Source organism: Ctenopharyngodon idella, chromosome 3 (assembly GCF_019924925.1).
Source record: "Ctenopharyngodon idella isolate HZGC_01 chromosome 3, HZGC01, whole genome shotgun sequence".
NCBI classification, from domain to species: domain Eukaryota; kingdom Metazoa; phylum Chordata; class Actinopteri; order Cypriniformes; family Xenocyprididae; genus Ctenopharyngodon; species Ctenopharyngodon idella.
The window spans coordinates 16,294,283-16,317,054 of record NC_067222.1 but is presented as its reverse complement, the minus strand read 5'-3'; the positions used below and the strand labels follow the sequence as shown (position 1 = coordinate 16,317,054).

General features: G+C 38.9%; 3 protein-coding genes across 18 annotated transcripts in view; 1 reads left to right on the top strand and 2 right to left on the bottom strand.

Annotated features, from left to right (window-relative positions):
- LOC127508098 (uncharacterized) overlaps window positions 1-22,772 on the bottom strand; it is a 320,544-nt gene that overhangs the window by 146,167 nt on the left and 151,605 nt on the right. The gene's annotated exons all lie outside the window — the stretch shown is intronic.
- LOC127508192 (uncharacterized) lies at window positions 1,752-21,449 on the top strand. Of its 11 annotated transcripts, XM_051885939.1 has the most exons (10): window positions 1,757-1,957; window positions 5,344-5,610; window positions 12,097-12,156; window positions 12,311-12,385; window positions 15,642-15,692; window positions 15,793-15,867; window positions 16,139-16,167; window positions 16,260-16,334; window positions 16,481-16,552; window positions 16,743-21,006. In XM_051885939.1, exons 1-10 carry the CDS (start codon window positions 1,897-1,899, stop codon window positions 16,779-16,781), a joined length of 804 nt encoding a protein of 267 aa, XP_051741899.1. In that variant the 5' UTR covers window positions 1,757-1,896; the 3' UTR covers window positions 16,782-21,006. The 11 variants fall into 11 exon arrangements, with proteins under 11 accessions (XP_051741906.1, XP_051741904.1, XP_051741899.1 ...); XM_051885938.1 differs by lacking the exon at window positions 12,097-12,156 and having other exon boundaries at window positions 1,760-1,957; window positions 5,344-5,670; XM_051885937.1 differs by lacking the exons at window positions 12,097-12,156; window positions 12,311-12,385 and adding an exon at window positions 5,825-5,899 and having other exon boundaries at window positions 1,761-1,957; window positions 5,344-5,670.
- LOC127508203 (uncharacterized) lies at window positions 21,267-22,302 on the bottom strand. The gene is made up of 3 exons (XM_051885971.1): window positions 21,872-22,302; window positions 21,474-21,800; window positions 21,267-21,370 (listed from the first exon to the last, which is right to left on the bottom strand). Exons 1-3 carry the CDS (start codon window positions 22,191-22,193, stop codon window positions 21,321-21,323), a joined length of 699 nt encoding a protein of 232 aa, XP_051741931.1. The 5' UTR covers window positions 22,194-22,302; the 3' UTR covers window positions 21,267-21,320.

The following is a 22,772-nucleotide window of genomic DNA, read 5'->3' as shown; positions in this document are numbered from 1 at the left end:
TGCCAAGACCCTGAAACTGAGCTGCAGCACGGCGGCCAAGACCATACAGCGGTTTAACAGGACAGGCTCTACTCAGAACAGGCCTCGCCATGGTCGACTAAAGAAGTTGAGTGCACGTGCTCAGCGTTGCTGAGTGCTGCCAGCATTGCTGCAGAGGTTGAAGGGGTGGGGGGTCAGCCTGTCAGTGCTCAGACCATACGCCGCACACTGCATCAAATTGGTCTGCATGGCTGTCAGAAGGAAGCCTCTTCTAAAGATGATGCACAAGAAAGCCCGCAAACAGTTTGCTGAAGACAAGCAGACTAAAGACATGGATTACTGGAACCATGTCCTGTGGTCTGATGAGACCAAGATAAACTTATTTGGTTCAGATGGTGTCAAGCGTGTGTGGCGGCAACCAGGTGAGGAGTACAAAGACAAGTGTGTCTTGCCTACAGTCAAGCATGGTGGTGGGAGTGTCATGGTCTGGAGCTGCATGAGTGCTGGTACAAGTTCATTGAGGGAACCATGAATGCCAACATGTACTGTGACATACTGAAGCAGAGCATGATCTCCTCCATTCGGAGACTGGGCCGCAGGGCAGTATTCCAACATGATAACAACCCCAAACACACCGCCAAGACGACCACTAACTTGCTAAAGAAGCTGAGGGTAAAGGTGATGGACTGGCCAAGCATGTCTCCAGACCTGAACCCTATTGAGCATCTGTGGGGCATCCTCAAATGGAAGGTGGAGGAGCGCAAGGTCTCTAACATCCAGCATCTCTGTGATGCCGTTATGAAGGAGTGGAAGAGGACTCCAGTGGCAACCTGTGAAGCTCTGGTGAACTCCATGCCCAAGAGGGTTAAGGCAGTGCTGGAAAATAATGGTGGCCACACTTTGGGCCCAGTTTGGACATGTTCACTTAGGGGTGTACTCACTTTTGTGGCCAGCGGTTTAGACATTAATGGCTGTGTGTTGAGTTATTTTGAGGGGACAGCAAATTTACACTGTTATACAAGCTGTACACTCACTACTTTACATTGTAGCAAAGTGTCATTTCTTCAGTGTTGTCACATGAAAAGATATAATAAAATATTAACAAAAATGTGAGGGGTGTACTCACTTCTGTGAGATACTGTTGATATATTCCTGCCACTGCTTTCTCAGATGGGCTTGGACTGAATCCTCTTGTGGACGCTTGTTTTAAGTGCTCTTTCTGAAACTAGGCCATACAGACTGAAAACATAAACTGGAAACTAGCCTCAGAAAACTGAAATACGTCATGAAGCTCAGTTCGAGTCCAAAAACACAGCAATCCTTACATACGTGTGACTTTCAAAGTTTTAATAGGCTGCAGAAAGCATCTCTCAAGCGCTTTAAGCAGCAAACCCTCTCAGCTCCTGACGCAGTAACTTTCCCAGAAGACAGTTAATATCTGCTTTAGAGACGCTCATGTAGTGTGTGAAAATACTTTCTGTTTGACCAAACTGGAGATGATGCTAATAATTACTTTAAAAACTGTTATATAATTCATTTTCTAAAAGTGAGTTATGGTGGATAACTTTTCAGTAGCAAAACAAGTTTATCACTAATAATTTAATGATTTTAATGCCATGCAGGAAACAGCTAAAAGAAAGAAGTGAAACTATCAGCGACACACTCATGTGCAAAAAAAAGTCTATAGATTGTGTTCAGATCAGATGTGTGTTGAGCCAGTGTGGTTAACAATATATACACTTCTCACACTGAACAACAAGTTTCACACAAACGTCTCACTATATATCAACTCTAGCTGGATTTCAACACACAGTCGGTCAGACTAGAGGAAGTTCACAAACACAGGAGGAGCTGATAGTGTTTAAAGGAAGAGCTGTAACTATATATAATGAAGAGAAAGACTGACAGAAACAGAAAATGGCTGATAAGTGTGATCTGTGTCTGCTGGGACTGATCATTCTCTCTTCACTTCTCACAGGTAAAGAAATCTGGATTTTCTCTATAAGACATTTAGTGGAATTAGTCTGGAAAGAGTTGATTTGAACACGCTCAGTTTATTCTTGCACACATTCACGTTGTGATCTCAGAGTTGTGTATTGATACATACAGATCATACTGTATTATTCCTGATACTGGACATAGAGTCACTCAAACATCTGATGATCAACAATTATCTTCATATTAAGAGTCTGTGAGTGATTTGAACAACACTCTGATAGAGAGAAATTGTTTATTCTGCAGTGTGTGTTGTTGGCATTGTTAGATCGGATGGAGTCTCCACGTCAGAAATATCAAATCCAGTCCCGGATGCCAGATCTTGTCAAATGAAATCTGTTTTGTCTGCTACAAGACTCTATTAACAGCATATAGTCCAGTTGGTTACAGTCCAACTTTGGTTTGGTTCTGTCTTGACCTTCACCCCATATGGACTCGGGACCTAAAAATGACAAGATATATACTTGCTGGAAAACTCAGTTCTTATTGGTCAGTTGCATAATCATCTAGCCATGTAATAAGTGCAATAATGTCCAGCCGGTGTTATCACAAATAATCCTAACAGGATGATCAGGACCCGAAGTTAAAGAGTTAGTTCACCCAATCAGTAATTACTCACCCTGATATCGTCCCAAACTTCAGAACACAAATTAAGATCTTTTGATGAAATCTGAGAGGTTTTTTTATCCCCATAGAAAGCAATGAAATGACCACATTCAAGGTCCAGAAAGGTACTAAAGACATCATTAAAATAGTCAACGTGACTGCAGTGGTTCAACCTTAATTTTATGAAGCGACGAGAATACTTTTTGTGTGCAAAAACAAAAATGACTTTATTCAACAATTTGTCTCTCCTGTCAGTCTGCTATGCTGTTTACGTTGTATAGACATTGCAGAGCTTCCTTCTCATTATTGGCCGGCTCCTGTGTCAGCATTACACAGGAGTGGATTTTCAAACCTCTCCCATCCCACTCCCAAAAGAAAAAAAAAAAAAAAAAAAAAATCCCGTCCCATCCCAATCCCTCGAAAAAACTGGGGGAAAATCCTGTCCCGGCCCAATCCCAGAAAACTGACTCCCATTCCTTCCCACTCCCGTTTTGTGTTTTTTTTTTTTTTTTGGCGATCTCTCTTCTGTATTTAGAAATATTTGTTTATGTGTATTGGATTGTTTGGACGTGCACCCGAAGCCCAAAGTGTAATTCATCTATATGCGATCCGTTTTGGAGCGACACAGTTCAGCCCGGAGAACAGCGTCTCTTGCGCGGATTATTGTGCTTTCAACGTTTTAAAACATTGATAATAATTATCAAACATGTCCCGCAATTTAGCAACAGTAAAGACTGCGTTTTACAACAATCTCCGGTTGAGCTGATTCTGACGTTAAGTTTGGGTTGTTGGAGGAAGGAATGTGCACCGCTGTGAGGGAAGGAAGTTGTGCTAGACGAAATGTGACTACTTTAATAGTTTTACCACAAATATCTTCTTTCTGATGATGCTTGGAGACAAAATCGAAATCAAAAATAAAATTAGCTTAATATCACAGGCCTAAAGTGTAAGGAGATGTTTAGTTTTCTCCTCCTTCGTCACAATGTTGTGTATTGTTATTATGATTCCCGGTCCCGCCCACTCCCGCTAACATTTTTTCCCGTCCCGTCACAATCACGTGATTAATAAATGTCAGCCTCTATTCAGCATCACACGCATGTGTCGCCAATACTGAGTGTGTGTTCGACGTAAACACGGAAGCGCTGAACAGCATTCACTGCATCAACTGCGTAAAATAATGACAGGGGAGAGAGGAAATTGTTGAATAAAGTTGTTATTTTTGTTTTGTTTTGTTTGCGCACAAAAAGTATTCTCATCGCTTCATAACATTAAGGTTAAACCACTGCAGTAGGGTGGACTGTTTTAATGATGTCTTTACTACTTTTCTGGACCTTGAAAGTGTTGATTATATTGCTGTCTGGAGGATAAAAAAACCTCTTGGATTTGATCAAAAATATCTTAATTTGCGTTCAGAAGATGAATGAAGGTCTTACAGGTGTGGAACGACATGATGGTGAGTAATTAATGACAGAATTTTCATTTTTGGGTGAACTAACCCTTTAAGCAGAATGTACATTATATGACCGACTGAATGTATTATCCTTTACGTAGATTTCTGAAAGGTTTAAAGGTGCTGTCTGCAATTTTAACAGTACTAAAACCATAAAAATGCCATCATGTGTTTGCAGATATTTAGGAAACAAGCTACATGGAAATGCTTGTTTCTCCATTTATTCTTGTCACGTTTCCGCCACCTGTTGCTTCCTTCCACTCCCCACCAGAGGTCTCCGTTTCACCATTAAGACTTTTTCATTGCACACGCTCAGTCACTTCACTCTGGACTACATTTCCCACAATCCCTCAGCTAGGCACTGATCACACTCACACCTGTTTCCCATCAGATTCCCTTCATAAGCTGCACTCCTTCACACACACATTGATGAGTATTATTCTGGTTTTCTGTGTACTCTTGCCTTGTTTCCTTGTCCTAGCCTTGCCTGTGTTTTTGATCCTGGACTGTTTTCCTTGTTTGATGATCGTTTGCTGCCTGTCTTGACCTCTGCCTGTGTTTTGGATTACTCTTTTGTCTTGCCCTCTATAAACCTGGTTGCCATTGTCAGACCCTGGCCTGTTTTTGACTATGTTTTTTAAATAAAGCTTGTATATGGATCCACACGCTTCTCAACGCAGTCCCTCCATAACAATTCTTCTTTAAATATGTGTTCTGTGTAGGAATGTCTGTTTTTGTTTTGGTCTGTGATTCCCTCCACTGCCAGTTTACCCAGCAGTACTTCGACACCCCGGGATGCCAGGTGTCGGAAAACACAGTCTTCTGTCAGCCTGAGAGTTTGACTGAGAAAGCCAGAGAAGAGCAGGAGACGAACTGATGATAATAAAAGAGCCGAGTTTATTGAATAATCTTAGTTGTGTATGAAGACAAACATCCCTTAAACCACAGAACCATAAGATTAAACAATAATAGAAAAGAAATAAGTCATATAAATTATGAAGACATAAATTTCATAAATGAATAATAATAATAAAATGATTAAATGATAAATCAAATGACAACTATATATAAATGACTAATGATTATAAATGATTATGAAGTTAAATATTAAAAACAATTGAAGTAATCTTTAAATTAATAAAGAAAATAAAACACTAATGTATGGTTGCTTTCTTAAAGTAAAACAGGTTGTTATTGAAAACCCTTAGATCCTTCAGCATTAAGTGAGGGAAAAAAAAAATATTTTTCTGCTGACATGTTTTATATTTTCATTTATTAATATGTATCATAATGATCACTCTACTGTGTTTCAGGTACCAGTGGAGTGAATGATGAGAATGTGTTCATCAGTTCTGGTAAAAATGTCCGTCTGCCCTGTAATAATGCTCTTTCTGACTGTACATCAACTACATGGATCTATAACAGTATCAGACATTCAGTAGCAGTTGAACTGATTGCTGGAGGGATAAAGAGGAAAACAGAAAGACATGAGAGACTGAGTCTGGGGTCTGACTGCTCTCTGAACATCAAGGACGTCACAGAAGAAGATTCTGGATTATACATCTGCCAACAATGGACAGGTCCAAAAAGAGACCAAAAACTAGGATCTGATGCACGTGTTGATCTGCATGTTCTTCATGGTCAGTGTTTCTGTGAATTATATGTTCAATTTAAAAGGACGACATTCCACATGTTCACAAAACTCCTTTAAACTCACACTCACAAAAGCTTTTGAAGGAATTGAAACATGGTGGCAAAAAATGTTTAATCTGAACTAACATTCATCCTTCACAGCTGAAGATGATTCAACGACAGCAGTGATTCCAGTCCACATCACAAACTCAACTAGAAACACACCAGAAACTACAGGTACATCATCACTGTCTCTCTCACATCACTGCTTTACAGCATAATTCATTCTCATCACAATGAAAGTCTTAAATGAAGGACAATTGTAAATTCAGCAACACATGCTGCTCTGATCTGGTAGATGGTCAGAGAAATGTGAAACAGCTGAACTTGACATCAAAGACACAAAGATTTGTTCAATGAAGTGTCAATTGATTCATTTTTGGTAATTATCTATCATCATTCTCCTCCTGACACCTTGAGATTGAAATAAAATGATAATAGATGACAGACTCGAGGAACAGTGGAAGTTCACACAGAGTCCAGCACATATTCATCATTTCTGTGATGATGATGATGATGATGATGATGTGTTGAAGTGAACTAACAGACGTGATCCACAGATCCAGCTGACACAGCATCAGAAACTGAAGTCAGTGTGACTGCTGGATTATTATACAGAGGTACGACACGTTCATTTCTACTGACAGCTTTACACCATTAAACTATCAGTCAGTCTGTAAATGCTTCATCAATAACTGTTCATAGTTTAATCCCCTTGACTTCAGTCATGTCCAGTTTCTCTTCTTCTTCCACACATGTTTCCTGCAGTGATTGTGATTATTGTTGAGATGGCAGTGTTTGCTGCTCCTACTGTGATTCTTCTTCAGATCATCTGTGCAAGAAGAGCTGGTGAGTTTGAGCTTCACACAATCTGATGATTCACACTCATCTGATCTGGAACAATCTGCAATCATGGTAAAAACACATACAAGAGGTCAGTCCATGCTTTTATTTTGCAGGGAGGAAGGACTCGCAGCACCCAGAGGAAATAGAGATGCCTACAATATTACAATAAAATACTGCTGAGTTTGGAGACAATCTGAAACAAGATTTAAGTCAAGTGAAGTCACCTCAAAGCAGCTTTACAGCAGTAACAGGAAAAATAATGCTTTGTTTGTCAAATATGTCATTGTTCAGCTTAAGTCAGTTATTTTGCTTAAAATAGCAAAGACTTACAGAGGACTGTTCACTGTTTTATTTATTTCTTCTTCTCAGAAAACAGAAAAAATCATCTGAGCACCCTGAAGAAATAGTGATACCATCAAGTTTAGATTCAAATATTTTTGCAAATAACAGGCAAGATATTTGCATTCAGTGTTGAATGTCATTTTCTTGTGGTTCGTTTATAAACTGCTTTGAATACAATATTAAATACAGCAATAGACCGACTCAGACTGTTTGTGTGATCATCTCTCTGTTCTGTGTGTTGAAGCTGATTTGGTGATTCTCCATCGTTTTATTTTGGATGATTGCTACTAATTTTCTTAATAAAACCTCTTTCCTGAGATGTTTGTTACAACTATGGTGATTCCCCTTCATGAGCTCGTAATGTGAGGATGTCAAACTGACGCAAAGATAAACTAATAATGAAATTATTAATTCATGTTCATAATGATTCACATAACTTTATTGTGGTTAGTTCAGAAATCCACTTTGATAAACAAATGATGAACTGATAATATAACTTTAACACACTTCACATTCTCTCACAGCAAAGTTATTGGGATTGGAATTATTTTTGAAATACTTACAGATATTGCCCAAAAATAAAGTTTGTTTGAGTCTAAAGATATTTGCTACATCAGAGATTGTGTCGACAAACTGTGTGTTAATACAGTATAACACTACAGTACAGACACAGCTTCGAAGGCCACGCAGGTCAGACCAAGGGCTGATAAATGGGAAGGTCTAGCCTACGGAAGACTGTTGTTGTCATCTAGCAACTGTGACAGCGGCAGTAACGTTTTTACTGGACTTTTTGAAATCTATATATTTTTATATTGTTAGCAGGTCCTCAACCCAAACACATGCTCTACACTTCACCACAATGGAAACCCCCAAAAACACTAAACTCTTTTAAACATGATCATAAAACAACATTAAACATTAGTCTCCCAATTTTATCATCTTGATTAAAAAAAAAGCAGAACATAACATTTTATTTCAAGATTTAATCTCCCTCTCCAGCCCTGTGCAAAGCATGATGAGAAGGGGAAACTGTTCCTAGTTTCTTTAATGCTATTTTAACACAACTAAAATCATTTATGTGCTCTCAACTCAAATGAATTAAGTGCTTGAAAAGAATCATGTTGGATTAACTACATTTATTTAAGTAAATTGAACAAGCATCACATGTTATTTTTGGCCTAATTAACTGAAACATGTTCTTTCAAAATGAAAATATTGAGTTGAGCCAAAACTGAGCCAACTGTTTCAAGTCATTTTAACACAATGCAATTACTATGTAACTGAACTGCACATAATTCTAGACACTTAGAGCCAGATTTACTAACAGCTTAAAAAAACTACTCTCTGGATTTACTAAAGACACGCAGTGAGAAATTAGCGCTGAAAAGACGTGGACTGAGTTGTTTTTGCGGCTGACCTTATCAAATATTCATTTGTAGGAGTTTCCCTTTCAGACACAAAATTAATGGGAGGAGAGTATTTAAACTAATCACGCAACGCGATTTACTAATGTTTGCGCTCGTCAATTTACTGGTATTTGCACCATTATTTAACGCTCAAAAAAGCATGTCTTAACCCATTTTGCGACATGGCTGCAATTGTTGCTGCTAGGAGGAGAGAGAGAGAACAGAGAAAGAAGGGAGAAAATATTTTTCACTCATATTAATTTCTTTGGGATGCCAGAGGAAGACGTTATTCGAACATATATATGTGTACGTGTTTGTCAGATTACATGTAACAAGTTGCGCCTGTGTCGACCCGCATGATGAGCATCAGCTCTGCTTATTAGCGACCCAACGCTAATTTGCGCTGCTCTTGTTAGATTGTGTTGGTCATTATGTAAATGATTTGACTGTGTCTGAGTTCTTTAATTTGCGCGTCAACAGTAGATCACGCGCAAAACTTGCCACTCCCAGTGGTGCATTTGTGGAATTGAGCGCTCTTGCGAATTTGCCCCGTTTAGTAAATCTGGCCCTTTAATTGTTCTTTCTCCCAGTGGCAATCAGCTGAAGTGATTTCAGTCAGTACAACAAACAGACAGTATCGCGAGAACGAACAGTGCTGTTTTTCTGTTTTCATAAATGAACATGCACTAATACGCTGACAATTTCATTGCTTTTTCAGATTTAAAAACATTTAAAACATGTACTTCGAAGCATACTTCAGCCATCCGCGTCTGCACAAAGAATTTTTGACATCAGGAGAGTTCGCAGACATCCGCACTCCCCAGCCGTGTGCAGCCCAATTTTTGTAACTGCGCAGATGAAAGACATGAACTTATCTGTTGGCTTTATATCATATCGAGTCACTTTCAGCTGTCACTTTGGCACGAGGCCCGTGCAGTCACACACTTCACACAGCCCTTGTGATCACTCTGCATTTGTGCAACATTTGGGGCAAAATAAAAATTCAATGATATACTTCAAAAGCATACAGTTTGCTCTCTTAATCACTCTCGTGGTACTTTGAAGTCATACAGCGATCGGTCTGTGCAGCGCCGCTTCGAGTCCAACAAGCCTAATCATTTCTGTATCCAGTACAGAACCTATAGGATGTTGCACAAAATATGAACAGATCGCTCTTTGAGACAACTCGTTGTTCTCGAGTCATATTAAAGATTTGTTCAAAATGAACTAATCGTTCATGATCGACCCATCACTTTTGGGTTAAAGTTCAGTTTATTAAAGATGCAAAACTTGCTCATGTTAACTGAAAATACAGCGTTCAATGACACACAGCAGCCCACATAGAGAAAAAAGAGGAAGTGACATCAGAATGATTGAGAATCCACACCCATCTAAACCGGGTTCAGAGATGATCACTGCTCGATGTGGTTAAACTAACCCTGTGGTTCTCACACCCACTAGTAACATGTTTCCAAACCTCAACAGTGAGATCACAGCTCTGAAAACACAACTGCTATAAATAATTCACTATTTTAGTTACAGAAATGTGGAACGGCTGTTATTTCAATGTTGTAAGAAAGTCTTGACTCTGGAATAGATGCAAAACATCACTGTAAAACTTCATACAGACACAGTTTAATAGTGATTATATGAAATAATCTGCATGATGATATAATGATCCATAATCATCAGAGATACAACAAACCAATGACCTTTATATGTTCTCTCATTATTTTATGGTTGGGCAATAATTCACTTTCTTTTTTTATGTGTTCAGTTGCTGTAGAGTTTTTTCTTCTTCTTGTCAATACATCTTTGAAAACAGCAATCATGAGTCTAATGTGATTTGTCATGTAAAAATCTGATGCAAAGTTGTTGTTTTTTCTTTTTTAAAATATTTTTACTTACAAAAAACATTCTTTTTCAGCAATTTCTAAATATATAATAAATATGATAAAATATTTTAGAGCTTGACATAACTAGTAAAAAATATATACATTATAGAAATTTCTCTATACAACATTTTAATTTCCATGACTTTTTAAGATTTTATTAGAAAACATACTTTTAAAATCCCCTCATGTAACCAGGTTCCCTTTCATGGGAACTGTCGATGCTACGTCATATGACGTCATATGACGTAGCGTCTCGTTCCCTATTCAGGGAACCAGGGTTACACAAGTAACCCGAGACGTTTTCCAAGATTGTGGGAAGCCTCGGTCTTGAATAAAAGTGACAGTTGTTTAGGGAATGAATTAAAATAAGAAATACAATTTCAGTTCACATCTTGAATTTTAGCCATTTTAGCTTATTTTAAAATATGTTTTGTGTTGTTTTAAATCATTTTAAGTCATCTTCAGGCACCCTTACCATTATTTTATATATATATTCCTGCCACTGCTTTCTCAGATGGGCTTGGACTGAATCCTCTTGTGGACGCTTGTTTTAAGTGCTGTTTCTGAAACTAGGCCATACAGACTGAAAACATAAACTGGAAACTAGAAATACGTCATGAAGCTCAGTTCGAGTCCAAAAACACAGCAATCCTTACATACGTGTGACTTTCAAAGTTTTAATAGGCTGCAGAAAGCATCTCTCAAGCGCTTTAAGCAGCAAACCCTCTCAGCTCCTGACGCAGTAACTTTCCCAGAAGACAGTTAATATCTGCTTTAGAGACGCTCATGTAGTGTGTGAAAATACTTTCTGTTTGACCAAACTGGAGATGATGCTAATAATTACTTTTAAAAAAAGTTTTATAATTCATTTTCTAAAAGCAAAACAATTTTATCACTAATAATTTAATGATTTTAATGCCAAGCAGGACACACCTAAAAGAAAGAAGTGAAAGTATCAGTGATGCACTCATGTGCAAATGTCTATAGATTGTGTTCAGATCAGATGTGTGTTGAGCCAGTGTGGTTAACAATACTCTCTTCTCTTCTCACACTGAACAACAAGTTTCACACAAACGTCTCACTATATATCAACTCTAGCTGGATTTCAACACACAGTCGGTCAGACTAGAGGAAGTTCACAACCACAGGAGGAGCTAATAGTGTTTAGAGGAAGAGCTGTAACTATATATAATGAAGAGAAAGACTGACAGAAACAGAAAATGGCTGATAAGTGTGATCTGTGTCTGCTGGGACTGATCATTCTCTCTTCACTTCTCACAGGTAAAGAAATCTGGATTTTCTCTAAAGACATTTAGTGGAATTAGTCTGGAAAGAGTTGATTTGAACATGCTCAGTTTATTCTTGCACACATTCACGTTGTGATCTCAGAGTTGTGTATTGATACATACAGATCATACTGTATTATTCCTGATACTGGACATAGAGTCACTCAAACATCTGATGATCAACAATTATCTTCATATTAAGAGATTTCAACAGCTCTCTGATCAAGACAAATACTTTATTCTGGAGAGTGTGATGATTGTGTTCATGAGTATTTATTTATTAATATATATCATAAAGATCACTCAAATATACTGTGTTTCAGGTACCAGTGGAGTGAATGATGAGAATGTGTTCATCAGTTCTGGTGAAAATGTCCGTCTGCCCTGTAATAATGCTCTTTCTGACTGTACATCATCAACTACATGGATCTACTATAACAGTGTCAGACATTCAGTAGCAGTTGAACTGATTACTAAAGGGATAAAGAAGAAAGACACAGAGAGACATGAGAGACTGAGTCTGGGGTCTGACTGCTCTCTGAACATCAAGAACGTCACAGAAGAAGATTCTGGATTTTACAGCTGCCAACAATGGACAGGTCCAAAAAGAGACCAAAAACAAGGACCTGATGCACGTGTTTCTCTGCATGTTCTTCATGGTCAGTGTTTCTGTGAATTATATGTTCAATTTAAAAGGACGACATTCCACATGTTCACAAAACTCCTTTAAACTCACACTCACAAAAGCTTTTGAAGGAATTGAAACATGGCGGCAAAAAATGTTTAATCTGAACTAACATTCATCCTTCACAGCTGAAGATGATTCAACGACAGCAGTGATTCCAGTCCACATCACAAACTCAACTAGAAACACACCAGAAACTACAGGTACATCATCACTGTCTCTCTCACATCACTGCTTTACTGTGTATAACGCTAGAGTTATCTTGTGTGTAAACTAATTAAATTATGATCGTCATAGTCTACAGTATGATGGATGTTCAGCTGTTGGTTTAGTTTCATTTTCATTTTCTTTTAGTACCTCTGTGAAGTTGGCACCCCATAAAACGATCCCCAAAACTATGCCATTCGTTTGTGCTGATTTGTGCCGCGAAAACAAACGTTTGTGCAGGTTTGGTGTTCGAGATATTGAGCGTTATTTTTTTTTGGTTGTGTGACGTCATTCTCCATCCCATGTCGTTCAAATCTCTCCAAACCGGTGCCGTTCATTTGTGCTCGATTTGTGCTGGTTTGTGCCGTTAAAACAAACACTGTAAGCAATTCTTATATTTCTGACATTCAATATTTTTATGTTAAAGGAAGCCTGTAGGGGGGGGGTGCCACTTTTTCTTTTGTAATGTTTATCCCTGTTTTTGGTTAGCCAGGGAGTGGAGGGAAGCCTATGTTGTTTATTTCCTTTCTTTTTTTTTCTGCATAGGTCATTTAGTTCTCCTTCTAACAGTTAGTAATTCTTTTGTTTGTTGTTTTGGCTAGCCCCTCTCCTGAAGACTGTTTGCTTCCATTTTTCCCCTGCCTTTATTTTGTATCATTGTGTGGTTCATTCACATTTCTGGGGCAGAGGACTGAAGGGAACCCTCCACGTTCTTTGGTTTTGTTTCTCCTTCTAATTTAATTTTACCCTGCTACTGTCTCCCAACCCTAGACTGGAGAACTTGTAACACCCGAGTACCCTAGCAACTGCATAGCAACACCTTAGCAGACAACCAGAGTACCTTAGCAACCGCATTGCAACAGCTTAGCAACCACTTAGAATACGTTAGCAACCGCATAGCAACCACCCCAAGTACCCTAGCAACCACATAGCAACACCCTAACAACCACCCAGAATACGTTAGCAACCGCATAGCAACCACCCCAAGTACCCTAGCAACCACATAGCAACACCCTAACAACCACCCAGAATACCTTAGCAACCACATAGCAACACCTTTGCAACTACCCCGAGTACCCTAGCAACTGCATAGCAACACCTTAGCAGACAACCAGAGTACCTTAGCAACCACATAAAACCCTTGCAACCACTCAGAGTACCCTAGCAACCACATATCAACACCCTAGCAACCACCTTGAGTACCCTAACTCCATCTATCTATATCTATCAATCTATCTAATGCTTCCTATCTATCTATCTATCTATCTATCTATCTATCTATCTATCTATCTATCTTTCAAAACTACTAAACTAAAACTTAAACTTTCAAACTTCAAACTTTTAAAACTATTTCAAACTTTCTGATCTGGCTTTTCAAGCCAACTTAAAGTGTGTCTCGATGAACTTTTTTTATCTAGTTATAATTGTTATTTTATTTAAAGAAAACAGCCTTTGCCTATAGGCTATCTATCTATCTATCACCCTAGCAACTACATAGCAACACCCTAGCAACCACCCCGAGTACCTTAGCAACCGCATAGCAACACCCAAGCAACCACCCCAAGTACCTTTGTGACCACATAGCAACAACCTAGAATACCTTAGCAACCGCATAGCAACACCATAGCAACCACCCCAAGTACCTTAGCAACTGCATAGTAACACCCTAACAACCACCCAGCAATACCTTAGCAACTGCATAGCAACACCTTAGCAACCATTCTGAATACGGTAGCAACGGCATAGCAACCACTCCAAATACCCTAGCAACCACATATCAACACCCTAGCAACCACCTTGGGTACCCTAACTCTATCTATCTATCTATCTATCTATCTATCTATCAAAACTACTAAACTAAAACTTTCAAACTGAAAACTTTCAAGCTTCAAGCTTTTTCAAGCCAACTTAAACTTTGTCTCGACAAACTTTATCTAGTTATTGTTATTTTATTTAAGAAAACAGTCTTCGCCTGTAGGCTACTTTACATGGACAGAGATTAAAGTGTTTGTTTTGTATCGCGTTATTCATTTTGCAGTTAGATGATGAAATAATCTGGGCATAAGCCATTCAAGATTCCTCAAGGCCTGTTAGTCGCAGCATGTTATCTTTCTCTGCGGAAGATGTGAAGATGTGTTAAAATGTTATACTCGCGCTCCTGTGAGTTTCTTGATTGAACAACAATTAATAAAAAAATTCACTTCTCTGACGTGTCTAACAAATGTTTAATTAACCTGTAAATTGTCCTGCACACGTGATCTTTTATTCAGTCTCAGAGCACATATCTTTTCTTCATATAGGCAGACTTTCCTACTGTGCATTGTTTAACGTTTTTAAAGGGCACAGAAACACGTTAAACATCAAATAGCTGTTTAATATATTTGAACATTTAACATGCAATTATATAGTATTTTATTATAATTATTTAATCAAATATCTGTCCCAGTACTATACAGTAGCACACTATACAGTACTGGTTACAGAAGTAGGCAGGTAACATGTAGGTCTATACGTGTTTGTAACAATATCTGACACAAATTTATGTTCATTTAAGAAGGGTCGTAGTTACTTTTTAACGGCACAAATTAAGCACAAACAAACAGCACCATTTTGGAACGATTTAAGATGACGTGGGGTGGATTGATTTTTTTTTTTCTTGTTTTTTTTTTACTAGGCCTATTATTATTATTCCAAGTCATTCTTTTAACGGCACAAACCAGCACAATTCGAGCACAAATGGACGGCACCGGTTTGGAGTGATTTGAATGATATGGGGTGGAGAATGACGTCACATGACCAAAATAATAACGCTCAATATCTCGAACACCAAACCAGCACAAACGTTCATTTTTGCGGCACAAATCAGCACAAACGAATGGCATAGTTTTGGGGATAATTTCGTTTTATGGGGTGCCAACTTCACCGAGGTACTTTACCTTTGTTTCTCACTGTTTTCCAAATGTTCATGTGTTTCCTTTTGTTGTCATGGTTACTAAGTATGTTTTCATTGGTTGTCTTGGTTATTCATCGTTTCATTGTTATCACTCACCTGTTCTGATCTAGTTCATTAGTTCAGTATGAACTGCCTTCACTGAGTTCAGTTCATTGTCTGCTGTTGTACTGTATGTGCCTCAGCAAACAGTTTTGTTACGTTGTTTTTGTGCTGGATTACTTTAAGCTGCTAAAAGATCTGATACACCTCACCTCGTCTTTCTCCTCATCCTTTGTGATATAATGATAAATCCTTTATAGCTCAAGATGATACAAGAACAGCAGTCACAAACTCAACTACAAACACACAAGGTATCATCACATTCCCATGACCAATCGCTTTTGTCTTTGTCTGTAATTGTCTCCAGTCGTCTCTGTCCGTCTCTGACTCTGAGCTCAATCTCTTCTTCAGTCGCAGTGATTTCTGTCGCTGCAGTCGCTGTTTTCCTTCTTGCTGTTCTCTGGCTGATCTGCAGAAAAACAGCTGGTGAGTTTCAGATTTACTCCTTTACAACAATTAAAAACAGTTCAGATCTCACTGTAATGATGAGCAAACAATCACATGTTCAGATTGAGTGTATCATAGAAACATGTGGATTATATCAAATTATCAAACAGAAGTTTATTCCTGCTGAGAATTCCTGTAATGTCAATCTCAAAGAGTTATCAAGTCAAATTTATCATTCATTTTAATGCTTCAACAACATCTTATTGTTACATTCTGTGTCTTTCATGTGTGTTTTATCATAAATTCTCAGATAGTAAAAGAGGGACAGTCGACTCTGCGGTGAGTTCAGTAATGCAGTGATTTAGATCTGATCACTGTCTTTAAAGCTCAATAAATTGCATTCATGCAGTTTTTCTGTTTGTTGTCTGAAGGTCAAAGATGAGAATGAACATAAAGGGACGTATGAGACGATCAACACGTCCATTCCTCCTGCTGCCAGAGCCAATGTGAGTCAACTAAATCATCAAACATTACGTTCACTGTCTGTTCAATAATGTGATTTACTGAACGCTTTAGTGTTATTCTACATATTATAGTGAGAGATATGTGTCTGTTGTGTGTGTTAAACTTGATTCTCTGCATTGATGTTCAGGAGCAGACAGATGATCATGTGACTTATTCTGAGGTCACTTTCTCCAATAAAAAGCCAGTAAAATCAGTGGATGTGAGTAGATACCAGCACTTTCCCTTGTTCTTCATCACTGTCCACTGACCAGTCCTATTCAGAGAAAATCACTCATCTTCTCTCATCTATACGCTGCTGAAATGAGTTTGACTCTCAGATAAATGAAGCTTGTGCTCTAATAATAATAATAATAATAATCAATATTAATGGACAGAATCTGTTCTTTCAGGATCATATTGATACAGTGACTTATGCTGCCATCAGATGAACAGAAGATGAACCGCAGGATGAACTTTATTCTCTGTCAACAAGAAGAAGACCTTCACAAATAAACATTAATGACACAGATCATGAGCTCAACATATCAGGAGCAGACGGGACGTTTGGAAGAATTGTACTGTGTATTTCAATGTGAACAAGCAGATATTTGTTGAATGTCCCGTAAATATATAAATGAGGTTTATTGTGAATCATCATCTGGTCTGAGAATCTCATCTACACTATATTGCCAAAAGTTTTGGGACGCCTGCCTTTACATGCACATGAACTTTAATGACATCCCATTCTTAATCCGTAGTGTTTAATATGGAGTTGACCCACCCTTTGCAGCTATAACAGCTTCAACTCTTCTGGGAAGGCTTTCCACAAGGTTTAGGAGTGTGTTTATGGGAATTTTTGACCATTCTAGAAGCACATTTGTGAGGTCAGGCACTGATGTTGGCGAGAAGGCCTGGCTCACAGTCTCCGCTCTAATTCATCCCAAAGGTGTTCAATCGGGTTGAGGTCAGGACTCTGTGCAGGCCAGTCAAGTTGCTCCACACCAAACTCGCTCATCCATGTCTTTATGGACCTTTCTTTGTGCACTGGTGCGCAGTCATGCTGGAACAGGCAGGGGCCATCCCCAAACTGTTCCCACAAAGATGGGAGCATGAAATTGTCCAAAATGTCTTCGTATGCTGAAGCATTAAGAGTTCCTTTCACTGGAACTAAGGGTCAAGCCCAACCCCTGAAAAACAACCTCACACCATAATCCCCCCTCCACCAAACTTTACACTTGGCACAAACAGTCAGGCAAGTACCGTTTTCCCGGCAACCACCAAACCCAGACTCGTCCATCGGATTGCCAGACAGAGAAGCGTGATTGGTCACTCCAGAGAACACGTCTCCACTGCTCTACAGTCCAGTGGCGGCGTGCTTTACACCACTGCATCCGACGCTTTGCATTGCACTTGGTGATGTAAGGCTTGGATGCAGCTCAGCCATGGAAACCCATTCCATGAAGCTCTCTACGCACTGTTCTTGAGCTAATCTGAAGGCCATACGAAGTTTGGAGGTCTGTAGCTACTGACTCTGCAGAAAGTTGGCGACTTCTGCGCACTGTGTTCCTCAGCATGCGCTGACCCCGCTCTGTGATTTTATGTGGCCTACCACTTAGTGGCTGAGTTGCTGTTGTTCCCAATTGCTTCCACTTTGTTAATGTATCACTAACAGTTGACCATGGAATATTTAGTAGTGAGGAAATGCCCCCCCATATTTTTCCCGGTGTGATCCGTCAGCTCCAGTTGACGTTTTCCCACGTTCATTTCCCACGTTCCCCTCCGTCTCGCACACAGTTGAACGTGCAAGTCTTTCAAAGACACTCCTTTGCCCCCTGAGCGCGCAGGCCTTTCAAAGATACTCCTTTAAGCGCGTGCACCGTCCATGGTCATAAAAATTCGGCTGCACACGGCCACTGTTCAGAGAGTCAAAGCTAGTCCACAGTCTAGTAAACATTTCTTGCTTGTGCTGACTGAAAACACATGAGAAACATCATGAGACAGGAGAGACTCGGACATTGCAGTACTGAACACTGAACAGTCCATGCATGTGGATTTGGATAAAATTAAATTAATCAATTTGATTCCATGCCCTATAACGTCGTTTATCCCTTCACAGTGGCATATAGCGGACGGGCATGCAGGGCTATTAAATTATTTTTCTTATTATCATGCTACTTTTATTATTAAATAAATATTGCAATTCATTTGCCCCACAATATCATAGCGCTTCACCGCATAACCGACGCACAGCGAGGACAATAAAATATTAGTTAGATAGCTCCTCATTTAAAGAACTTGTTTAACACGAAATACTTCTCGATTCACGGAAAATACTTTTTTTTCCTCACTATGGGCCACAAGAGAAATATTAAGAAAATAAATTAGATTAATTTCTCATCGTCTCTAAGAGAACATGCGCCGTTAATGCAGCGTCGGATGCCAAATGCTCAGTCCATTTTTACTTTCAGATTCTGTAGTGAATAACTGACTGGAGTTTGAGACTTCTTCACCCGTTTGCACATTGTTTGTGTGATATCAACGGGCTCACCTTCATGGTTTAAAATGGAAATATTTTTAATATTGCGACGTGGCATTTTTCTTTATCACCAGTTGCTCGCAAAATGATGGACACTGATTCACATATCGTCCACGTGATTGAAACACCTGAATTCAATGATTTGGAGGGGTGTCCCAATACTTTTGGCAATATAGTGTACATATAGAATGCTGCATTAAACAATATTGGTCAGGAAAAAAATAAATAAATATAAAAATAAATCAACTCCATAGCGGAAGTGATCAAGGGCTTTGGATATTCCAGTTCAGCCCATTGCAAAGGTTCCTCCAGTAGTGGGCAGTCATGCAACTTATCTCCCGGACATCCTGTAGAATTCGACTTCAAAAATCCTGAAGTGTTTCCAGTTAAAGGGTTAGTTCACCCAAATTTATGTCATTAATTACTCACCCTCATGTCATTCCACACCCGTAAAGCCCGGGATACACTGCACGATTTTAGCAATCCTATAAGATCATTACAAATCACACTGTGCGACATGGATCTATTAAACTTGGGTACGACAAGCATAGACTGCACGATGATGACACCTGTTGACTCGTAGGCTACGATGCAAGTTTCTATAGAAGATTAAAATGTCATCAGCATGTGCTAATGGTAAACAAAAAGACCATGTTGAATCACGTTGGCAGTTGTAGTTTTTATGTGTGCTGAAAAAAAAAAAGGAAGCGGTGAAAGAAGAAGGGAAAAGAGCTTTAAGTAAGCAGTTTTAAATTTTAATGCTTTGGTCGCAAGACCGGGAAAACGGCCGTCTTTAAACCTCTCTCACTGTACGACCTAGGACCACCGATTAAGAGCCACAGTCACAGAAATCGCCAGGATTGTTTCACGATGACAATCTTTCGTCTGGGACAGCCAAAAATCGTGCAGTGTATCCTGGGCTTAAGACCTTCGTTCATCTTCAGAACACAAATTAAGATATTTTTGATGAAATCCGATGGCTCAGTGAGGCCTCTATTGCCAGCAATGTCATTGAACCTCTCAAGATCCAGAAAGGTACTAAAAACTTATTTAAAACAGTTCATGTGAGTACAGTTGTTCAACCTTAATATTATAAAGCGACAAGAATACTTTTTGTGCACCAAAAAAAATAGTGACTTTTCAACAATTTCTAGTGATGGCCGATTTCAAAACACTGCTTCGAAGCTTTACGAATCTTTTGTTTCGAATCAGTGGTTCAGAGCGCCAAAGTCACGTGATTTACAATATTAAGGTAGAACGACTGTACTCACATGAACTGTTTTAAATATGTATTTAGTACATTTTTGGATCTTGAGAGGTTCAGAAGCAGCAGAAAATATGTCATATCACTGTCCCACTCTAAAAAGAAACAAAAACGTGATTTTTTTTTTTTCCCTCCCTTTTTTGTGTTGTTGTCACATTAGTGCTGTGAAATGAATACCTGTGTGATCCTCTGAAGATTCATCATTGTACTGATTCCTGGCAGACTTCAGCAAACTCATATCACATATCGCAAACCCCCTTGTAACAATCTGTTCATAGTATTAATAAAAGTCAGGGGTTAGAGCAGTTTCCTGAAGGTCTTACGGGTTTGAAATAACATGAGGGTGAGTAATTAATGACAGAATTTTCATTGTTGGGTGAACTATCCCTTTAAAACAGACGGAAGATAAATTATACATATTTATTTTATTTTGTTTTGTTCTTTTTACCATTATCATGACTGTCCTTAACAACAAAGCAAATCCCTTCCACTGTGGATAATTCTGCAAACACTGTTTCATCCACCTCAGTGCCAGAGTCATCTTCCACTGAAATCTTGTTCACAGGGATGGAGAACTTTACTCGACCGAGTGATGTTTAAAAGCAACATAACATGGTACATTGTTTAAATGGCAAAATATAATGACCACCACTTAAGGCTGATTTATACTTCTGCGTCTGACCTACGCTGGAGCCTCTGCACCATAGGCTATGCGTCTGTTTCGTTGTATACGCGTCAACGTGAATGCAGACCACTAGTAGACAGTGTCAACAGTCCCTCTTTTATTATCTGAGAATTTATGATAAAACACACATGAAAAACAGAATGTAACAATAAGATGTTGTTTAACCATTAAAACGAATTATAAAAATGATTGTTGTTTGATTTGATTATTCTTTGAGATTGAAATTACAGGAATCCTCAGCAGGAACAAACTTCTGTTTGTTAGTTCATATAATGCACATGTTTCTATGATACACACAATCTGAACATGTGATCGTTTGCTCATCATTACAGTGAGATCTGAACTGTTTTTAATTGTTCTAAAGGAGTAAATCTGAAACTCACCAGCTGTTTTTCTGCAGATCAGCCAGAGAACAGCAAGAAGAGCAAGAGTCAGAGACGGACAGAGACGACTGGAGACAATTACAGACAAAGACAAAAGCTATCAAAGCACCGAATGTGATTTCAAACCATTCTGACTCTACCTCTGACTGTAGATTCATGCACATCCTGAGCTGTAAAGGATAATTGTTCATTACTGTAGAATATGACAATAAAATTTTAACACACAGAATAATAAAGACCTTTCCATAACTGATTTATGAGATTGTTTCTCACCTGAATACTTGACAGTGTATCTGACTGAGGTCTGGAGTTGATTTCTGAGAGTAAGCTGACATCTCCACTCTCTGTTGTCATCTTCATTCAGGAGTGTTGTAGTCAGAGTGATGATACAGTGATCTGATGAGAATAATATCTGATATCTGGAGTCTGTCGTCAGATCAACACCAGCCTGATTCACCCACAACAGCTGAAGTCCCTCAGAACGGACCAAATCATCACAGGAGAATCCAGAATACAACTGACAGGAGAGAGTCACAGAGCGACCTGGACTGATCTCAGTCTGTGAGGATGATGATGATGATGATGATGAAGACACTGAAACTAAGACACAAGACACAATAATCAACTGAGTTTAAAGGGGAAATCTATTGATCACATAATCATAAACTTACCATGAAGGACATGCAGATAAACATGTGCATCAGTTCCTTGTTTTCCTCCATTCACATATTGTCTGCAGGTGTAAAATCCATAATCTTCTTCTGTGATGTTCTTGATGTTCAGAAAGCAGTCAGACCCCAGACTCAGTCTCTCATGTATCTCTGTGTCTTTATTCTTTATCCCTAAACCAATCAGTTCAACTGCTGCTGAATGTCTGAATCTGTTATAGTAGATCCATGTAGTTGAGTTGCAGTCAGAAAGAGCATTATTACAGGGCAGACGGACATTTTCACCAGAACTGATGAACACATCAGTCATTTCTGCTCCAATCATACCTGAAACACAAGTAGAGTGTTATTTTATACTGTATATTAATAAATGATCAGTCCCAGCAGACACAGATCACACGTATCAGCCATTTTCTATTTCTGTCAGTCTTCCCTTCTGTTTAACATCAGTTTCTCCTCTGCTTGTAGCTTCCAGTGTTCAGACAGACCGTCTCATTAAGACTAGCATGAGTGTCCAGATTCTCAGCAACTTTTACAGTTGAGATGACACAGAGTTCAGTGCTATGAAGCAACCTGCTAAAACAAAGAAGAGGAACTACCAACAGAATCCACACCCATCAGTCTAAACTAGATTCAGAGATGATCACTGCTCTATGTGGCAAACAGTTCTCACACTCAGCAGTAACAACAGTAACCTCAACAGTGAGATCACAGCTCTGAAAATACTGGTCCAGCTCCGGTCCACATCAGTTTCTCTCGGCTCACATACAGCAATAAATGACGGCCCTTGAATGGCTCAGATCTGGATTACAGACATGAGTCACACATGAGTGATAACTGGCCCTAAATGAAATCATTAAGTGATGATTGAGCATTAGTGATGAACACCTGCTGTTAACAAGCA